Here is a 16,300-nt window from a genome sequence, read left to right as displayed (position 1 = left end):
GGATGGGGCAATCCCAAGGAAAGGTTGTGGGGTATGCACGCAGTGACTCACAGAATCACTAAATTAGCAGTCTCGGGATGAGAGAGAACCCTTTATGTAAAGCCTCTTCAAGTACAGTGAGAATTAACTTCCTCCTGACCTCTCTAGTGCAGACAGAAATAGATTCCATATTCCATATCCCACTTCCCTCCTCACCCCTGACAGGAGTCATTCACCCCCTCCACCACCCAGCCTTCCTCCCTGACAGGAAAGGGAAGAGATTTCTCCCAATTGGTGGGGGTAGTTCTCAGGTTCATAGGGCAAAAGTTGCCCCAGAGACAAGGGTACTGGTGTTGAGAAGCTGCAGTTCTTCCGGAAAGGTGTATCCAATGTCCTGATGTTACTGACACCCTGGAGGAGTGCCAGAATGAGGATGGATCTCGCTTTCCCCAAGCCAGAACAAAACAACTCTGCCCTACCTTTCCTGCCCCACTCTGCCCCCAACACCTAGTCACCCTCACACACCGGTAGCTGTGGTGCCCTCTGTATCCAGAAGGTCTCAGGCTGCTCCTGGCGGTAGTCGTGAGGCTGTGAGGGAGGGTACTGAGTAACTCCTGGCCTTCAGCCCTCTCTCTCAACCTCTGGGCCCAGTACTTGACCACAGCCGGTCAGAGCCCAGCTGTGCAAGTGGCAGGGGGTGGGGAGTAGGTTCTCACCTTTGTTGGGGCAGGAGTCCCTGATTGCACCAGCTCCATTCGGTAGTCATGGTGTGTCACAGACTCGACCTCAAAGAGCTTCCTTGTGGGTTCCTGTTCTGCCTGTACCTCTTTACTATGTAGCCCGAGAGGTGTCAAGGCCATTCTCACCCAATTTTTCTCCTCCCCCTCCCTCTTCCCTTTTACCCAATCCCTTACCAGATCTGATGCTGCAGAAGCATCTCCAGCATGGCTTCACGCTTCCCTGTGAGAGGGCGGAGGGTGGGCAGGGTGGGCCTGGTTAAGAAGGAGGCCCAGAAGAAACTAACTTGAGAAAAGGAAGAAAGACCTTGGGGTTCTGCCCTTATATCCATTGGACAATCCACAGCCCCACCAGCAATTCCTTCCTCTTTTTCCCTCTGACTATTGGACTCGTTCTAGCCTACACTCTCTCACATTTCACACCTCGAAGTGGCCAATAGACATTTCCTGGTGGCTGGTAGGAGTCTTTCTGGGTGGTGCTGCGGGGCATGGGTGACTTTAGTTGCATAGTCAGCAGTCCCCGGTGTCCGTGTCGGAAGAAAAAACTCTCAGAGCCATGCTGCATGCTTGGGACTTGATCCAGGTGGTTGGTGGCTCTCTGTGGATCCCAAGTTGAATGACTATAATATCCCTTCTGGTACCCACCCTTACGTAAACTACTGCCTCCCCTAAGAAACTGAGGGCAGCCTTCAAGAAAAGGGAGCAGGCCAAAACTTTAATACCTCTTCCTCCCAGTTGTAGAGGAGGCACTGGCCCCGTGGCAATGTTTCATAGTGAATTGTAGGCTTCCCTTTAATGTCTGGGGGTTTCCATAGTCCTCGGACACCCGGTTCTAAGACTTGCAAAAATTCCCAAGGTGGTTGTTTCTGGGGCTCCCAGGGGCAGTGCTGACTCCAGGAGGTATAGTTAGGGACCCGATCTGCCCCCAGGTTTCTGAACCCTGGAGGAATATAGGGGCTGAGCTCAGAGTCAGGGCCAGTGCCTGGACCAGGCCCAGAGGTAGGACCAGGATGAGAGCCAGAGCCATGACCAGGACCAGAGCCAGGACCACGACCAGAGCCAGAGACAGGGACAGAGCCACAGCCAGGGACAGAGCCAGAGCCAGGGACAGAGCCATGATCAGGACCAGAGCCAGAGCCAGAGCCAGAGCCATGGCCAGCACCTGAGCTGGAGCCAAGAACAGGCCCAGAGCTAGAGCCTGGAACAACGCCAGAGTTAGAACTATGGTCGGTTGTACTGCAAGGGTCCTGAGCAATACAGGAAACATAGACGGGCTCAAAGCCAAGACTCCCATGGGCTCTATTGTGGGTAAAGCTGGGTTCCGCACAGGGCTCCCCAAGAAGGCTGGGGTCAGAGGATGGCTCCATGAACTCAGAGCAGGGAGCTGGGGTCTTTGTAGATAATGCAGCTGCTTTGGTGGTGGTGAAGGCTGCAGTAGCTGCAGCAGCTGATGCAGCCGCTGCAGCTGCTGCGGTTGCAGCTGCCAGGGCCGACCTAGGACTGTCATCTGAAGAAGGAAACGGTTCCGAGGTGGGCTCCAGTCCTTCGGAGCTGGGCTGTATGTCTAAAGATCTGAAAGAAAGCAAACACAAGGCTGTCAAAAGCGCAGCAGAGGAAGTCCGCTGACCTTCCTCGTCCCCTTCTGCCTGCAGCCAGAGCTGCGGCTCTCACCGCGACCGCGATCCCTCCGTAGACTCGTTGGTCTCCATCTTCAGACTCCAGCTACCGGGTTGCCATAGAGACAGCAAACAACTCCTGGAGCCTGCGCAGAAGTAGAGTTAGGTGGACTTGCAGGTGGGGGTGGAGGCAACTCCTCTGCGGGGCGGAAGTCTTCAGCCTAGTGCTGTGAGGGAGGACCGCTTTCCGGTCCCAGCGGCAATCCGCCTCAGATCGGGTTTTAGGGTTCCGCTGGCTTAAGACCTCGCCCTCCACGCCCGAACAGTCTTTGCGGTTTTCTAAGGTGATGCTTTATGGGGCTATGTTGTAAACAGGCACAGGCCTGTGGCATTAGGTAACAGCCTACTTGGTGTTTGCAGAGAGGCAACAGTAGCTTCCCTTTAGTTTGCTTAGTTCATTCTCAAAAGTGAGTAGGGTCTTTAACAAATGTTAAGGTTGAAAATAAACAAACTAGCTTGAGCAAAATGGTGAGACATGGAATAGTGAAAAGGCAGCCGCTTTTGTTTGGGTGATTACTCCTCCTCTAATAAAAGATTCTCATATTGACAACCCTCCTCCTAAGCCCCCTTAGAACCTGGTTTGACCTCTGAAGAAGGGCCAGGATGGGCTTTCAGTTTCTTATGGCTTTCAGTTTCTTCCTACTCATTTAGGCTCATTCCTACTGTTAACTTTTCTAGAAGCTTGACCTAGGGTGGTCCACTTGTCAAGAAGACTTACGTATCTGCAGGCAACCTTTAACCACAGGTTGGACCCTCCTCAGTGTCTTTCACTCAGACCAGTCAAGGGGCATCATAGCCCTGAATCAGTTTTCTTTCCCCTTTGTGGTATAACATTTTATATTAAAGACAGGAGAGCATGATTAAGGGATAACAGTTTTATTAGCATCACAGGGTCAATTTTTCCCTTTCCATCCAAGCATCCAGAGTCTGGTGTCCTTTGGTCAGTTGGCAGGTTCAACCTGGAGGCCACTGGAGCTGCCGGCCCCCAAGTACATGAATGTGCAGATGATACACAGATTGCGCACCCAGCTTCCCATCGTTGATCACTGAAATTGAGCTTGGGGTTAGGGAGTCAGGATCATGGCAGAGGTCAAAGAATGAAGATCATATTGAGAAGCAGGAATGAGAATTCATAGGTGAGGGACCAAGGGCCAAAAGTCACTCACCAAGTCGGTATCCATCTCCCAGGCCCTCGGCCTTTGCTATCTTCTTGGCCACAAGGAGTAGGTGTCCTAGAAGCTATAGGGAGAGCAGAGGGACATAGGTGGTTTCATTCATAGGGAGCAAGACCTCTAGCTGGGTCCAGGGCTCTTCCCAGCCAAACCCTGGCCCTGTTCTTCCCACCTGCTGGTCTTCTTCTTCAGCCTGGCTAATCCGAGGAATGGGCTTCTTAGGAATGACCAGGAAGTGCACAGGAGCCTGAGGGGCCACATCACGGAACACAAGACACTGGGGGCAGTGATAGGCCAGAGGCCACATTACTTCAACAGGGTGGATGGTATCTACAACATTCCTAAGGGGATGGGTCCTAAGAGCACCCCACCTGCTGGTCCTCATAAAGAATGTCAGCTGGGAGGCTCCTGTCCAGGATCCGGGAGAAGATGGTTGGGGCTGCTCCCCCAGGAGTTGCCTGTTGGGCCTTGGCCACTTCATTCCCATCAGTCACACCTGCAGCTCCTCGGACCTGAAGGTGGATCGACCATATTCAAAGGAGGGAGCTGGCAGAAGCTGTGCTCTGGTAGTTGTTAACTTCGTCCTTCTAAGAACCTATTCGTGGTTCCCACCCAGACGGAAAATCCCTGAATTTCAGAGCACCAGCAGCAAAGGGTAGGGCCAGATGGTGCTGGACCTGGTTAGATAACAGGCAGTATTATTATCCAGGATTCAGCAGTGCAGTTGATTCCTGCTCACATGTCTATGAAATATAGCACTGTTTAGGGAAAGGATCTAGAATGAGATACTGGGGATTTTGGTCTCAGTTCCTATCTTACCACACCACTGAATTACCTCAGATAAATTCCTTCTCCCAGCTTCTAAAATAAAGGGTGGTTTCGATAATCTCTTACGATGGCTTGAATCTCTTTCCACTCTCACCTTTTTAGTACATTTCCACTTATTTCCGTTACTTGTTTTCTGATCTTTAAGCCTTGTCGCTTGTTTTATTTAGGTTTTAATGCAATCACCCTGTTTGACACTAGTTGACCCCTCATCTGGGTGTCACATGTGACTCTGAATTTTAACTCTTGTCCCTTGAATGAGTGGAGGTAAGAGTTCAGCTAAGTGACCTCTGCTTCCCTAGCCCCAGGGGACTGCGGGTAAGGCTGTCCCAGTTTCCAGGGGTTTCAGAGAAGGCTGACGTCAGTGCATCACGTTGGGGGAGAATGGGACGGAATGAATTCTCTGACCTCCGAGCCGCTTCTGGCAAGTGCAGAAGAGAGGTTAACACTAGTGCTCATTAGGAGGCCAGAGGCCTGACGAGGGCAGAGCACTGGCTCCAAGAAGAGAAGGCTCATTTCCTGCAGGGGGCACCGGGCCAGCTGGGCTGCAGGCAGTGGAAAGAGGCGGCAGCCGCTGCAGTGACCCTGTCCCGACCTCGGCGACCAGGCGTGCGCAGGGCGGGGATCATCACTAGCTCGTTCTCTGCAGCCACCAGTCCGACCTCACCGCACAGCCCCGGAGCTTGTGCCTTGGAGGGGCAGAGGCCACAGGCAGGACCTCTGCGCGGCTCTGCGAGCCTTCGGGGGCCCTGGCCCCGGATGGCTTCGGGGCCCGCAGGACCCCCTACTCGCTCCCGCGCCACTTCTCACCTGCCCCCCGCGCGCCCCCGTGGCCGCCACGGCTCTGCGCGCCGCGCGCAACCCGGCGGCCAGCACCACGACTGCCGCCATCTTCCCGGAGCCGCGGGAACCTCTCACCCGGGTCAGCGCTCGGCTCCGCGGCCGGCCGGGGGTGGGGAGTCCGGGAGCAGGGAAGCGGGGTAGCGGCGGCCGGGCGAGCCCTGCTACCCCATTGGAGCGCGCCCCTGGGCACGATTCGCCCCATTGGCTCTGCAGCCACTTTGGAGGCGGGCTCTTTTCATCTCATTGGCTGCTTCTACCAACGCGAGGACAATTTTCCGTTCCATTGGCTTCGTCTTCTAGTCCGTGTGAACGTTCTTTTCCCATTGGATCCCCTAACTAGTTTCGCTGTGAGAGAAACTTCCACTCCATTGGAAGGATTTAAGGAGCCTGGAGGTGGGATTTTCTCCTAGTTGGATTTGATACACAACCCTGGCTTCTAGGTTGCGGCTCCCGAGTGGGTTGGGCTTTTCGTTCTTGGTTCGTCCTCTTAAGGTCTGGTTCCTATTGGTGCGCGGGGAGGAAGGGGGCGTGGCTCCGTCACCTGCTGCAGAAAGGGCTATTTTAGACCCTCTCGCTGCTTCGGCCAGGAGGAGGGCGGGGCTCTGGGGGCATCCGGCGCTTATTGGCTCCAAGAACCACCCGATGGGGCTAAAGGTGAACGGGGATGAGGTGTGTTTTTTTGTTTTTTGCTTGTTTGTTTTAACTGGCGGGGCTGATGCGCAGCATTTTCTCCACAAGGGCAGTTTCAGTCCCTTGAGCACTTTGGAGATTTTAATGTACTTATCTAAGGGAAATTCTTCCTTAATTCTATGTTCTTGTTAACGCATTGACTCCATAGGTTAAAAATTCTGTGGTTTTTGCATGTTTTTTTTTTTTTTTTTTTGAGCAGGCGGAGATAGGAGTGTCCTATCTTGCCGCACAACTATTATAATAAGCAAAGGAGTATGTATTCATTGTTCTTTTCTAATCAGAAAAGGTGTGTGATACAGTTAGCTCGGTGCCTGGCGTTTTCTTTTCTTTTTCTTTTTCTTTTTTTTTTTTTTTTTTTTTGAGACGGAGTCTTGCTCTGTCGCCAGGCTGGAGTGCAGTGGCGCGATTTCGGCCCACTGCAAGCTCCACTTTCCGGGTTCACGCCATTCTCCTGCCTCAGCCTCCCCAGTAGCTGGGACTACTGGAGCCCGCCAACACGCCCGGCTAATTTTTTGTATTTTTAGTAGAGACGGAGTTTCACCATGTTAGCCAGGATGATCTCCATCTCCTGACCTCGTGATCCTCCCGCCTCGGTCTCACAAAGTGCTGGGATTACAGGCGTGAGCCACCGCGCCCGGCCGGTGCCTGGCGTTTTCAATGAGTCAAGTTTGCACTGCTGGAATATATATTTTTGACATAAGAAACGTGGGGTCACAAAATACTAATGTTCTCAGACACTAAGTAAGTTTTAGTCTGACATCACATAGAACAAGTTACCACTGTGTTTCTTTGGTTTTTCTTTTTCTCTTTTTTTTTTTTTTTTTAACACATGGCCTGATACATATAGGTGCTCAGTAGTTGTTGAATGAATAACATCTGGTGTTTCCTGTCATTTTTTCACAATATGTAATACTATGTATTGCATATGATACTAACCCATGTGTAATCAATTTTTCATATTTGTACAGTCTATGTAAATATAGTTTGTATTAGCTGCTTGTTATTTCCTTCAATGAGTTTATCATAGAGTATTAATAGAGTAATCCTAACTCTATTGTTGACTATTAGTTGAATTAGTTTTAGGTGAATGGTTATCATGGTGCATATAACTACTGTCGGGAAACTCTCTTCTAGAGATAGTACAATCTCTTTTGTATAGCTATATTATTGTTAGAAAGTCCTTTCTCCTCCAAAGGGCAGACATTTGATTCTGTGATTTTCCCCAGGGATCCTAGCAGTCCAGATTACATTCCTTCCTTTGGAGGAACAGATGGCCCCCCTAATTGTGAGGAAATGTAGAATGAATGGCCTCTTCTCTGGGCCCCAGAGGTTGCAGTTCTCTGTGGTGCCTCTGGGACACTGGGAGACCCTAGAATTGTCCTGGAGAAGGGCAAGAGATAAGTGGATCTGGGATCTAGGAAGAGGAAGGAAGCCAGTCTGGAGGATAGGTGGATACAAAGCACTTTGAAATTAGTTATTTCTTTGGTTCTCATAGAAAGCAGGCAACACAGAGGTTATTCCTATTTTACAGGTTCAGAAACTCAGCCTAAAGAGGGACAGTCACTTGCATGGGGTCACAAAGCCTATTAGTGTTAGAATCTCCTACTCCCATAAGAACCTATGGACTTCCTAGTCGCTTCCCACATTCACTGATTTTGATCCCTGCCCCACAGTCTTCTCTACTCCAAGCACTTATCACCTACAGTTGCCCTCATCTGAAAGGTGTTATGCTCTGCAGGCTCTGAACACTGTCTCCTGTACTTCAACCCCTGCCCCTATGTCTGCTACTGTACCTCATTAGAGACTTCTCTTCCTTTGACTGCTCCCGTTTTCAATCTGACATTTGCCTCCTGGCATCACTTTGTTTCCCTTTTGGTACCGTATGCTCCCTTCACATCCTCACGCCTTCTTTTGCTTAGTTTTCCTGATCATCCTCCCTGATACCCTCACATCATCAACCCATTAAATATTTGGCTTCTCTGCTCCTCTAACTAGGTTCTCACTTCCAACCATGCCCAAATCCTAAACTACCCACTGATCAGGTTTTTCTCCAGTTCCCTACATTAGCCTTCCCAAACCTTCCCTTTTCTTCTCTTGTCTCCTACTCCCTACTCTGTTCCCTCTCCCCCTGGACCCCCAGCCATTGGCCTTATCTCCTACTTCACAGGGCATATAGAAGCCATCAGAGGGGAACTTCCACAGATTCTTGTTCCCTGAAACTCTGGGAAGGCTCCATCTTCTTCCTTCGTCTCGGTCATAGGAAGTGGTGTTTCTCCCGTCCAGAGCAAATCCCTTTACCTCCACTTTGACCTCATCCCTTTCCTCTGTCTCTGGGATCTTGTCTCACAAGGTATCTCTTCTCTCTCTTCTGAGTCCTACAAGGTCCTTTAGTCTACTGGCCTCCTTCCCTTTTCCTTTCTATAAAAGTGCTTCCTTGACTCCACAACTCCCTCTGGATATTGTCTGACTTAAGCTTCTTTACGAGACTCCTTGAAACTCACTGCTGTTTGACTCCTGCCTCCACTGCACCAGTGTGAAACTGCACTCTCTGAAGCTTCCAGAGATCTTCTAACTGCAAAACCCAATGGATACTTTTCAGTCTTTATCTTATTGGTGCCCCAACTGCATCTAACATCACTTCCCACTCTATCCTTCTTGAAACTTCCTCCCTTTTGGCTTCCTTGAAGCCACTTTCCTTCAAGCAGGCAGCTTGAATGTGGGTATGATGGAGGCAGATGGTCAGATCCAGGCTTTCTCCTGTGCCTAATAGGTGTCAACTCTAAGTTACTAGGCAGTCTCTCCCTGGGCTGGGATCTACCTGCCCCATATGGAGCCAAGTCAGGTTCCAGTGACTCCTCTTTTATTGCTGATCTGGGCCAGACTCACAAAGGCCTGTGCCAGTTGCTGACAGTGTCTGTCCCTGGAGGAGGGAAGAGCAGAGGTGAAAGGGTCAGGTATGGGGGTCAGAAGGGAGGCCAGGCTGGAGGTTGTGTGAGGCAGGGAGTCCCGGGGGACTAGGGTGGGAGCTGGGAAGGCCAGAGGGCCCCTGTATCTGCAGGGCCTCGAAGTCGGAGTTGCTGAGGATGGCTTCTCGGAGCACAGACATCTCTGCAAAAGGTACATAGTCTGCTCCTGGGGGTGAAAACCAGTGCAGATGTGGGATGCAGGTAGGTGGGTGGTGGGGAGGTGGGCTGAGGAAGCGCGCTAGTCCTGGAGGGGATAGTTGAGGATGGGAGTGCCTTCCTGCCTGGCCTTCTGACTACAGACCCTGGAATGGCCCCCTGTCCCAGGTTTCTGCCTCACCATGAGGTCTCCCTCCTCGTCGCCGGGTCCTCTGGGTCTCAAAGAAAGTCTCATGTTCCTCCCAGCGCCGGTCACAGGCCGCACAGAGGAAATTAGACTCAAAACAGCCGCAACAACAGCCTGGGGCAAAATTGCAACCAAGAAGCGTTTAGGAAATGGTGGTATCCCCAGGAGCTGATCACATTCTCATCTCTTCCTCAGTGACCGCATGCCCAAGGCTCTCATACTCGCTCCCGTCATGATCCCCACACTGCATCCTATCCCCACCTACCCAGTTCCCAATACGCCTCTTGCCCTAGAAGTTACCATGATGCCTGCAGGGATGGGGCCCACTGGCTGCATGTTCTTCGTGGCTGTGTTTGCAGCGACATTGGGCCCTCCAGGCCTTGGGGTCAAAGGTGGCCCGTCTCTTGAGCCAGAACTCACCCACCTCCTCTGGACGTGATGGGATAAAGCAGAACATGAGGCAGCGGCACTGGCTCACCTTGCAGGGCACCGATACGTCTGTGGGATTGGGGATGGATGGTAGGGTTAGACCAGTATCTGAAAGGACTTTGCCTTCTTGTGCCAACCCCATCCTCCATCCCCGCCACCCCCTACGCACTCAAACATGCTTTTTTTTTTTTTTTTTTTTTTTGAGACGGAGTTTTGCTCTGGAGTGCAGTGGCATGATCTCAGTTCACTGCAACTTCCACCTCCTGGCTTCAAGTGACTCTCCTGCCTCAGCCTCCTAAGTAGCTGGGGCTACAGGTGCGTGCCACCACGCCTGGCTAATTTTTTGTATTATTATTATTATTTTTAGTAGAGACGGGGTTTCATCATGTTAGCCAGGATGGTCTTGATCTCCTGACCTTATGATCTGCCCGCCTCTGCCTCCCAAAGTGCTGGGATTACAGGGGTGAGCCACTGTGCCCAGCCACATGCTCTCTCTCATACTTCCCAAGACATGACAGAGTACAGTTATTCCTCCACGCTCAAGAGGGGCTGGTCAGTTCTCCCCTACCTGAGATGATCCGGTGCTCTCTCAACAAGTGTCCACAAAAGCATCTGGACTCATCCCCAATCCGGAAACAGTCCCATAGGTAATGGGGGCAGCGCCAGCCAATGTAGAGACCTAGGTGTGCAGGATTAATAAGGAAAAGTGAGAAGCAAAAAAATTCTAAGCTCCCCCAAAGTGTTCTTACCTATCCCTTGATGGGGGTGAGGGGGTGGGGGGAACTTACCTCTCCCCACCCCCAGGTATCTTTATCTCCACCTGAAAGTCCTCACCTCTACCCCTTAGATTTTCTTTTTCCTTGGGATTTTCTCATTACCCCACAAGTGTCTTCAGTTCTCTTTCTACCCAGGATCCACTCCATCTCTGTCAGCCTGCCAGAGATGACTCAAGAGAGTCTTCAGTTTCTGAGCAGGAAGATTAGAGATGAAATTTTGTTTGAGGATGAACATGAATCTCACTGAGTTCTCTGTGACCACAGGGATTCTCATCTCCTCTCCTGATCCCACTAAAGCCCAACTTTGCTTTGTTTTCTTGAAGTGTCTAAGGTGAAGGAAAGGGAAGATGATTGGCCAAGTGTACAGACAATGGGATTGAACTTTGCTTTGTTTTCTTGAAGTGTCTGAGGTGAGGGAAAGGGAAGATGATTGGCTAGGTGTACCGTCAATGGGATTGGCTCCTAAGGAGCATGGTTATTGAAGGTCCTGAAGAGGAGGAGGAGGTTGGATAGCCCTGGTGCTGGAAGGTAGGTGGAGGGTTTCCTCTCAAGTCTCCAGGTACCTTAATACCTCCCTCTGTGTTCCTGGTGCTATTGTCCCAGTGTCCTCTTTGTACCTAAGAAGGGCTGCCAAAGGTTCTTCAAGGGTCAGGAGAAAGGGGTAGGTAGCAGTCATGAGCGGTGAAGACCAAAAATTATACATTGTGAGGCTAAGCAAGGAGGCATGGAAAGGGAAGTAAGGCTAAGAAGTGTCCCTGAGAGTAGGCACCAGTAAGAGGTCACAACCCTTGAGAGCTGGTATTCAGCAGTAAGGTCTGAATCCCTGACTTTGTGACCAGTCTTGAGGTGAGGGTGGTACTCCTCACCATTCAGATTTTCTCATTCTCCATGAGAGCCGAGAGTACCCCAACTTCTAGCCAAGAATCCTGTATGAGGCCCCATGGAGTGGACCTCCAGGTGTAGGATTCTTAGTCCCAATTAAAGGCTCAACTGAAATGTCACCTCCACCAAAAAGGTGTCCCTGACTTCCCCTGTCTGTCTGGGCTCCTCCTCTTGCCATCCGTAGCTCCTTGTGCTACTCCCATCGCAGTACAGTGCATTATAATAGGCCATTCCCTTGTATTCCTATTAATCCATGAGTTCTTCAAGGGAGCTGTCTTTTCACCCATATCTCTAATCCTAGTACAGGGCCTGGCACAAAATGGTTGCTGAGAGAATGTAGATTGCCTGATTAAACAAATGAGCTCATTCCTTCAAGAGGAAGAGAGAGCCAGTATTCAGGCATAACCCCGAGGCTCCGTAACATGAATGAGGAGAGTGGCATCATCTGGTCTTTGACTCTGGTCAGGGCCAGAATTCACAATTCCGTGCCACAGATTAAGTTTTCTTGTCTTACCCATAGTCTGTCAGGATCTAAAGCCTGTCTAGACGTGCCTTTTGGCTTTGCTGCTTCTGTCTTGATGCTGATTGCCTGTAGTGCCACTGCCCCCTTACACCAGGGAGGCTTTGTTGAGAGAGCAGGGTATAGGCAGTCACAATGCGGGTGGGCGGGAGCCAGGATTCCACTAGAGGAGTTCTGAATTCTGTCTGGAGTAGCAGGATACATTAAAAAAACAGGAGGTGAGGCCCATAGATCAAGGCCTGCTTGGAGGGCCCGGGGAGGGGGAGTCAAGTCCAAGCACTAGTGTAGGAATCAGTGCCCAGCATTCAGATGAAGAAGACTGGAGTTTGAACAGGGAGACTGGCGACTATACTTCAGATTCTGTTACAAGTGTTAGTGCTCTTAAAGTGGGACAATTGGAAGGTGGCTGTGGATTCCAGTGGGACCCTCTATTCTCTGTCTTGATTCCAAACTCCCTTCCTGTTGTGGGTGGACAAGGCCTGGCAGGGGAGGAGACATTGTTTGGGATGCCATTTTGATTCTGTCTAATACAGTCCAGTTCCACAATCACATAATCACATTTGCATGATGACATCTCTTTATGCATAGTATGGCTCCATAAAACACACAGCTGTCTTTACAGGAACAATGTCTCCAGCCTAGCCCTTTCTCCTGAGCTTCAGACCCATATGACCAGCTGTCTACTAGATTCTTGGGCCAGCATGTTTCATAAGCACTTCAAATGTCTTATGCCCAATTATTCCCTCCAAACCTGGCTCTCATCCTTTGTCCTCTGTTCATCCAACACATGTCTACCAAGCATCTACCCTTTTCCAGGCATTCAGTTAATGGCACCATCATCCTACCACTTATGCCAAAAACTTAGGTGGCATTCCAGGCATTGCCCTCTCTCTTATCCTATACATCCAGTGTTCCAATGGTCAGTTTCACTTTGTTAGCTTTTCTTTTCTTTTCTCTTTTCTTTTCTTTCTTTTTTGACAGAGTCTTGCTCTGTTGCCCAGGCTGGAGTGCAGTGGTGCAACCTCGGCTCACTGCAATGTCCGCCTCCCGGGTTCAAGCAATTCTCCTGCCTCAGCGTCCCAAGTAGCTGGCATTACAGGTGCCCACCACCACACCTGGCTAATTTTTTGTATTTTTAGTAGAGACAGGGTTTCACCATGTTGTCCAGGCTGGTCTCGAACTCCTGGCCTCAGATGATCCACCCACCTTGGCTTCCCAAAGTGCTGGGATTACAGGTGCGAGCCACCATGCTTGGCCTGTTAGCATTTTTTGAACCTGTCCACTTCTCTCCACCTAAGCCCATCTACTTCTTACCTGGTTATGACCAGTGCCTCACAATGTATTCACTTGCCTTTCCATACCTCCTCTCTTAGCCTCACAACTCCAGTCTTGTCTTTCTCCGGTCTATCCTATTGCCAGAGTGATCTTTCAGAAACAGAAATTCGCTCATGTTATTGTCCTACTTTAAACCTTCTAGTGACCCTCAGTTGCCCTCAGGATATAATTCTAGCTTTTAGCTTGGCACAGAAATGCCTACAGAATTCTGCCCTTCTAGAACAGAGCTGGCTCTTCTCCCCACCACTCTGTGCATCAGGCATAGTGCATTGCTGTAGATTCCTGCTGTGCCTTACCCTATCATGTCTCATCTTACAGCACTCTTTACTTGGCCACCTCTTCTTACTCATCTTACAGATATCAGCTGAGAAGTCATTCCTTCCAAGGCTTATTGTTCCTCAGGCACTCCAGATAAGATGCCCCTTTTTTCCTGCTCATGCAGCAGTCTAGGATAACCTTGATTGTAGGAATTATTAGAGTGACTTATAATTGTCCTTGTACTTATTGGTACTCATTAGAGTACCAAGTATTTTGTCTTTGAACCCCCACCAGTATTACCACTTCCATAGCTAGCTCAATGCCTGGCACATAGTTGGTGCTCAATAAATGTTTGTTGAATGAATAAAAACAAAGGTTACACTTGATATTTCTGTACACATCACATACACTGTTATGGACTACCCAGAACTCAACATCCCCACTATTAGGAGGGGACCTCAAATATAATTGTTCAGGGTTGAATGACATGAATTTCTTTATAAAACTTCCTGTTTAACAGGAAGATGAAGAAGTTCAATTTGAAGAAGAAAAAGAAATACAGTGGCCTTGAGGAGTGGGGAGTAGACAGGAGGTTCTAAGAAGGGGAATAAGAGAACTGAACACATCCTGCATTTTTTTTTTTTTTTTTTTTTTTTTGAGACATTCTGTCACCCAGGCTGGAATACACTGGCACAATCACGGCTCACTGCAGCCTTGACCTCCTGGGCTCAAGTAATCCGCCCACCTCAGCCTACTAAGTAGCTGGGGCTACAGGTGTGCACCACTATCCCTGGATTGTTTTATTTTATTTTTATAGAGATGGGGTCTCCCTATCTTATCCTGGCTGGTCTCTAACTCCTGGGCAATTAAGTGATCCTCCTGGCTCAGCCTCCCAAAGTTTTGGGATTACAGATGTGAGCCACCTTGCCAGCCAGAATTTGCAAGAAAATAAGAGTAACCGAATATGTTAATATAGCAAACAAAGCTATTTCAATGCCTGAATTGAGACTGGGAAACAAATGAGATCACTATGACTTTCTTGGCTCGGTGGCAGGACGGGGTGGGGTGGGGGGCAAGGACGGGGAGGTGGAGGGTCCCTGCATGGGAAAGGGGAAAGTAAATTTCATGGAGGAGGGATAAGCATTTAGAATTACCTAGTTGTCTTTATATTTTAGGCCTGTCATCATAGCTCTGTTCCCATCATAAAGGGAAAGGAAGTATGAAGGACCGAAATAAATGTCATAACTATTGAATTCAGTCTAGAAAGACCTGAATCCTTATAGCAGGTCAGAGTGGCCCTCTTACTGAAGGTAATCCCTACAGATATGAATTTCCATAACACAGGTAGACATGCTCATGCACAGGATGGCATGTTTTTACAAGTTCATCTGTACGCAGCATGCCACTAACAGGACTGTCAGGAGGACTAATCGTAGGCTGAGGCTTGGAATCAGCAGGGCCAGAGGACACAGCTCTCCCCTTTGGTAACAGAACTCAAAAGTTTTTGGGCACCCAGCATGGGCCTGGCATGCAGGGGTGTCAGCCTTTTAATGGAGTTCCACCAAAGGGACTGAGGTCTTTGTCATAGCAGAACAGCAAGTTTCCTGGGGACTGTCCAGGGTCCTGGGCCATCATTGCTTTAGGGTCTGTAGGCTCTCTAGGCCCTATATCTGCGGTGGGCCCGTGACCCTTCTGTTTTTAATAATTTTAGTTCAGTTACCTGTTTCTACCTGGGCTTTATATGAATCTCCCCACTTTTTGTCTGCATCCACCCTTGTATTCCTTGGCCCACTTGCCTGCTCCTTTTCCACACAGGTGGTATTGCTATTTCCAAAAGGGGCAGCTATCTGCTGAATGTTCAGGTTCCCAGATCTTTTGGATTAGAGGATGCCCATGGGCCTGTCACAGGCCTCTGTAAGGCCACATGGGCTTACCTGTCTGGATGGCATTCAGGGCTGCATCCTTCTCCCACTGGAAAAGATTGTTCACCTGAGCACCAAACTCCTCTCTATGCATTGCCTTAGCCACTTCCACCAGCTCTGTCTGCTTAGCAGGGACCACTGGGCGGGCTGTGTAACCTAGGATGGGAGGGGACGAGTAACCAGGGGGAAGTGAGAAGGCCCTAAAACTAAGAGAAGGGGCCATGTCCAGGAGTAACCCAGTCTCCTCCTCCTGGGGCAAGTCAAGAACAGTGAACAGTAGTGAGAACAGGACAGGGAAGAGGACAGGTGCAATTACAGCTAACTCCTTTCTTCTTCTTCTTCTTCTTGCCTAGTTGGTGTCCAAGTTGGGCTGTGTGATCAGTGCTGTCACTGGCGTCTACTCCCTTTCCAACCTCTCCTGCTTCTTCCTCCTGCTTTTCAGATGCGTCTATTTGGACCTGGGCTGAAGGGCCTGAAGGAGAGTGTTCTGGAAGGCTCTCAGATTCAGAGAGATGGGTAGACCTCCTTGTCCATGGGACCTCATTGGAAGAAAACTCAGAGGAGAGGTCTTCCTTCAAAGTATCAGAGGAAGACAGAGAGACATAGTTTCGTGATTGGGGAGGAAGAGTAAGGTGTTTCTCTGGCACCACTGAGATGGGACTATCCAATGAAGCCTCATAGGTAGGGGTCCCTGAAGGAGTCTCAGAGATGGAAGGCTCCTGATGGGTTTCAGGGGAATAGGCCTGTAAGGGGATCTGGGAAGGGGATGGCACCAAAGGGGATTCAGAGGTATGGGGTTCTAAGGGGGTCTCAGAGGTAGAAGGCTCCAAGAAGCTTTCAGAGATACGGTTCTCCTGTAAGTCCTCAGCAGAGGGGTCCTTTGAAATGGGGTGCTCCTCTGCATCCATGGTGGTATGAGGCTCTTCTGTGATCTCATCTGCTTCCAT

At 50.0% G+C, this 16,300-nt stretch overlaps 3 protein-coding genes across 6 annotated transcripts; all 3 read right to left on the bottom strand.

The window, feature by feature from the left end:
* Positions 1 to 96: 96 nt before the first annotated feature.
* Positions 97 to 2,523, bottom strand: SPAG8 (sperm associated antigen 8). 4 transcript variants are annotated; one of them, XM_023203217.1, is made up of 7 exons: positions 2,388 to 2,523; positions 1,439 to 2,288; positions 1,140 to 1,314; positions 894 to 939; positions 696 to 810; positions 505 to 567; positions 97 to 390 (listed from the first exon to the last, which is right to left on the bottom strand). In XM_023203217.1, exons 1-7 carry the CDS (start codon positions 2,423 to 2,425, stop codon positions 208 to 210), a joined length of 1,470 nt encoding a protein of 489 aa, XP_023058985.1. In that variant the 5' UTR covers positions 2,426 to 2,523; the 3' UTR covers positions 97 to 207. The 4 variants fall into 4 exon arrangements, with proteins under 4 accessions (XP_023058985.1, XP_023058986.1, XP_023058987.1 ...); XM_023203218.1 differs by having other exon boundaries at positions 208 to 390; positions 505 to 549; positions 2,388 to 2,425; XM_023203220.1 differs by lacking the exons at positions 97 to 390; positions 505 to 567 and having other exon boundaries at positions 711 to 810; positions 894 to 971.
* A 729-nt stretch (positions 2,524 to 3,252) lies between these two features.
* HINT2 (histidine triad nucleotide binding protein 2) lies at positions 3,253 to 5,780 on the bottom strand. Its single transcript, XM_023203203.1, has 5 exons — positions 5,200 to 5,780; positions 3,936 to 4,076; positions 3,737 to 3,841; positions 3,559 to 3,631; positions 3,253 to 3,438 (listed from the first exon to the last, which is right to left on the bottom strand). The coding sequence occupies exons 1-5, from the start codon at positions 5,278 to 5,280 to the stop codon at positions 3,347 to 3,349; spliced, it is 492 nt and encodes a 163-aa protein (XP_023058971.1). The 5' UTR covers positions 5,281 to 5,780; the 3' UTR covers positions 3,253 to 3,346.
* A 3,024-nt stretch (positions 5,781 to 8,804) lies between these two features.
* On the bottom strand, positions 8,805 to 16,300 carry FAM221B (family with sequence similarity 221 member B). Its single transcript, XM_023203202.1, has 6 exons — positions 15,703 to 16,300; positions 15,366 to 15,509; positions 10,229 to 10,339; positions 9,532 to 9,729; positions 9,226 to 9,345; positions 8,805 to 8,842 (listed from the first exon to the last, which is right to left on the bottom strand). The coding sequence occupies exons 1-6, from the start codon at positions 16,298 to 16,300 to the stop codon at positions 8,805 to 8,807; spliced, it is 1,209 nt and encodes a 402-aa protein (XP_023058970.1).

This window comes from Piliocolobus tephrosceles, chromosome 14 (genome assembly GCF_002776525.5).
Source record: "Piliocolobus tephrosceles isolate RC106 chromosome 14, ASM277652v3, whole genome shotgun sequence".
In the NCBI taxonomy this organism is placed as follows: Eukaryota; Metazoa; Chordata; class Mammalia; order Primates; family Cercopithecidae; genus Piliocolobus; species Piliocolobus tephrosceles.
The sequence above is the reverse complement of the archived record's forward strand: the minus strand, read 5'-3'. Positions and strand labels throughout refer to the sequence as shown.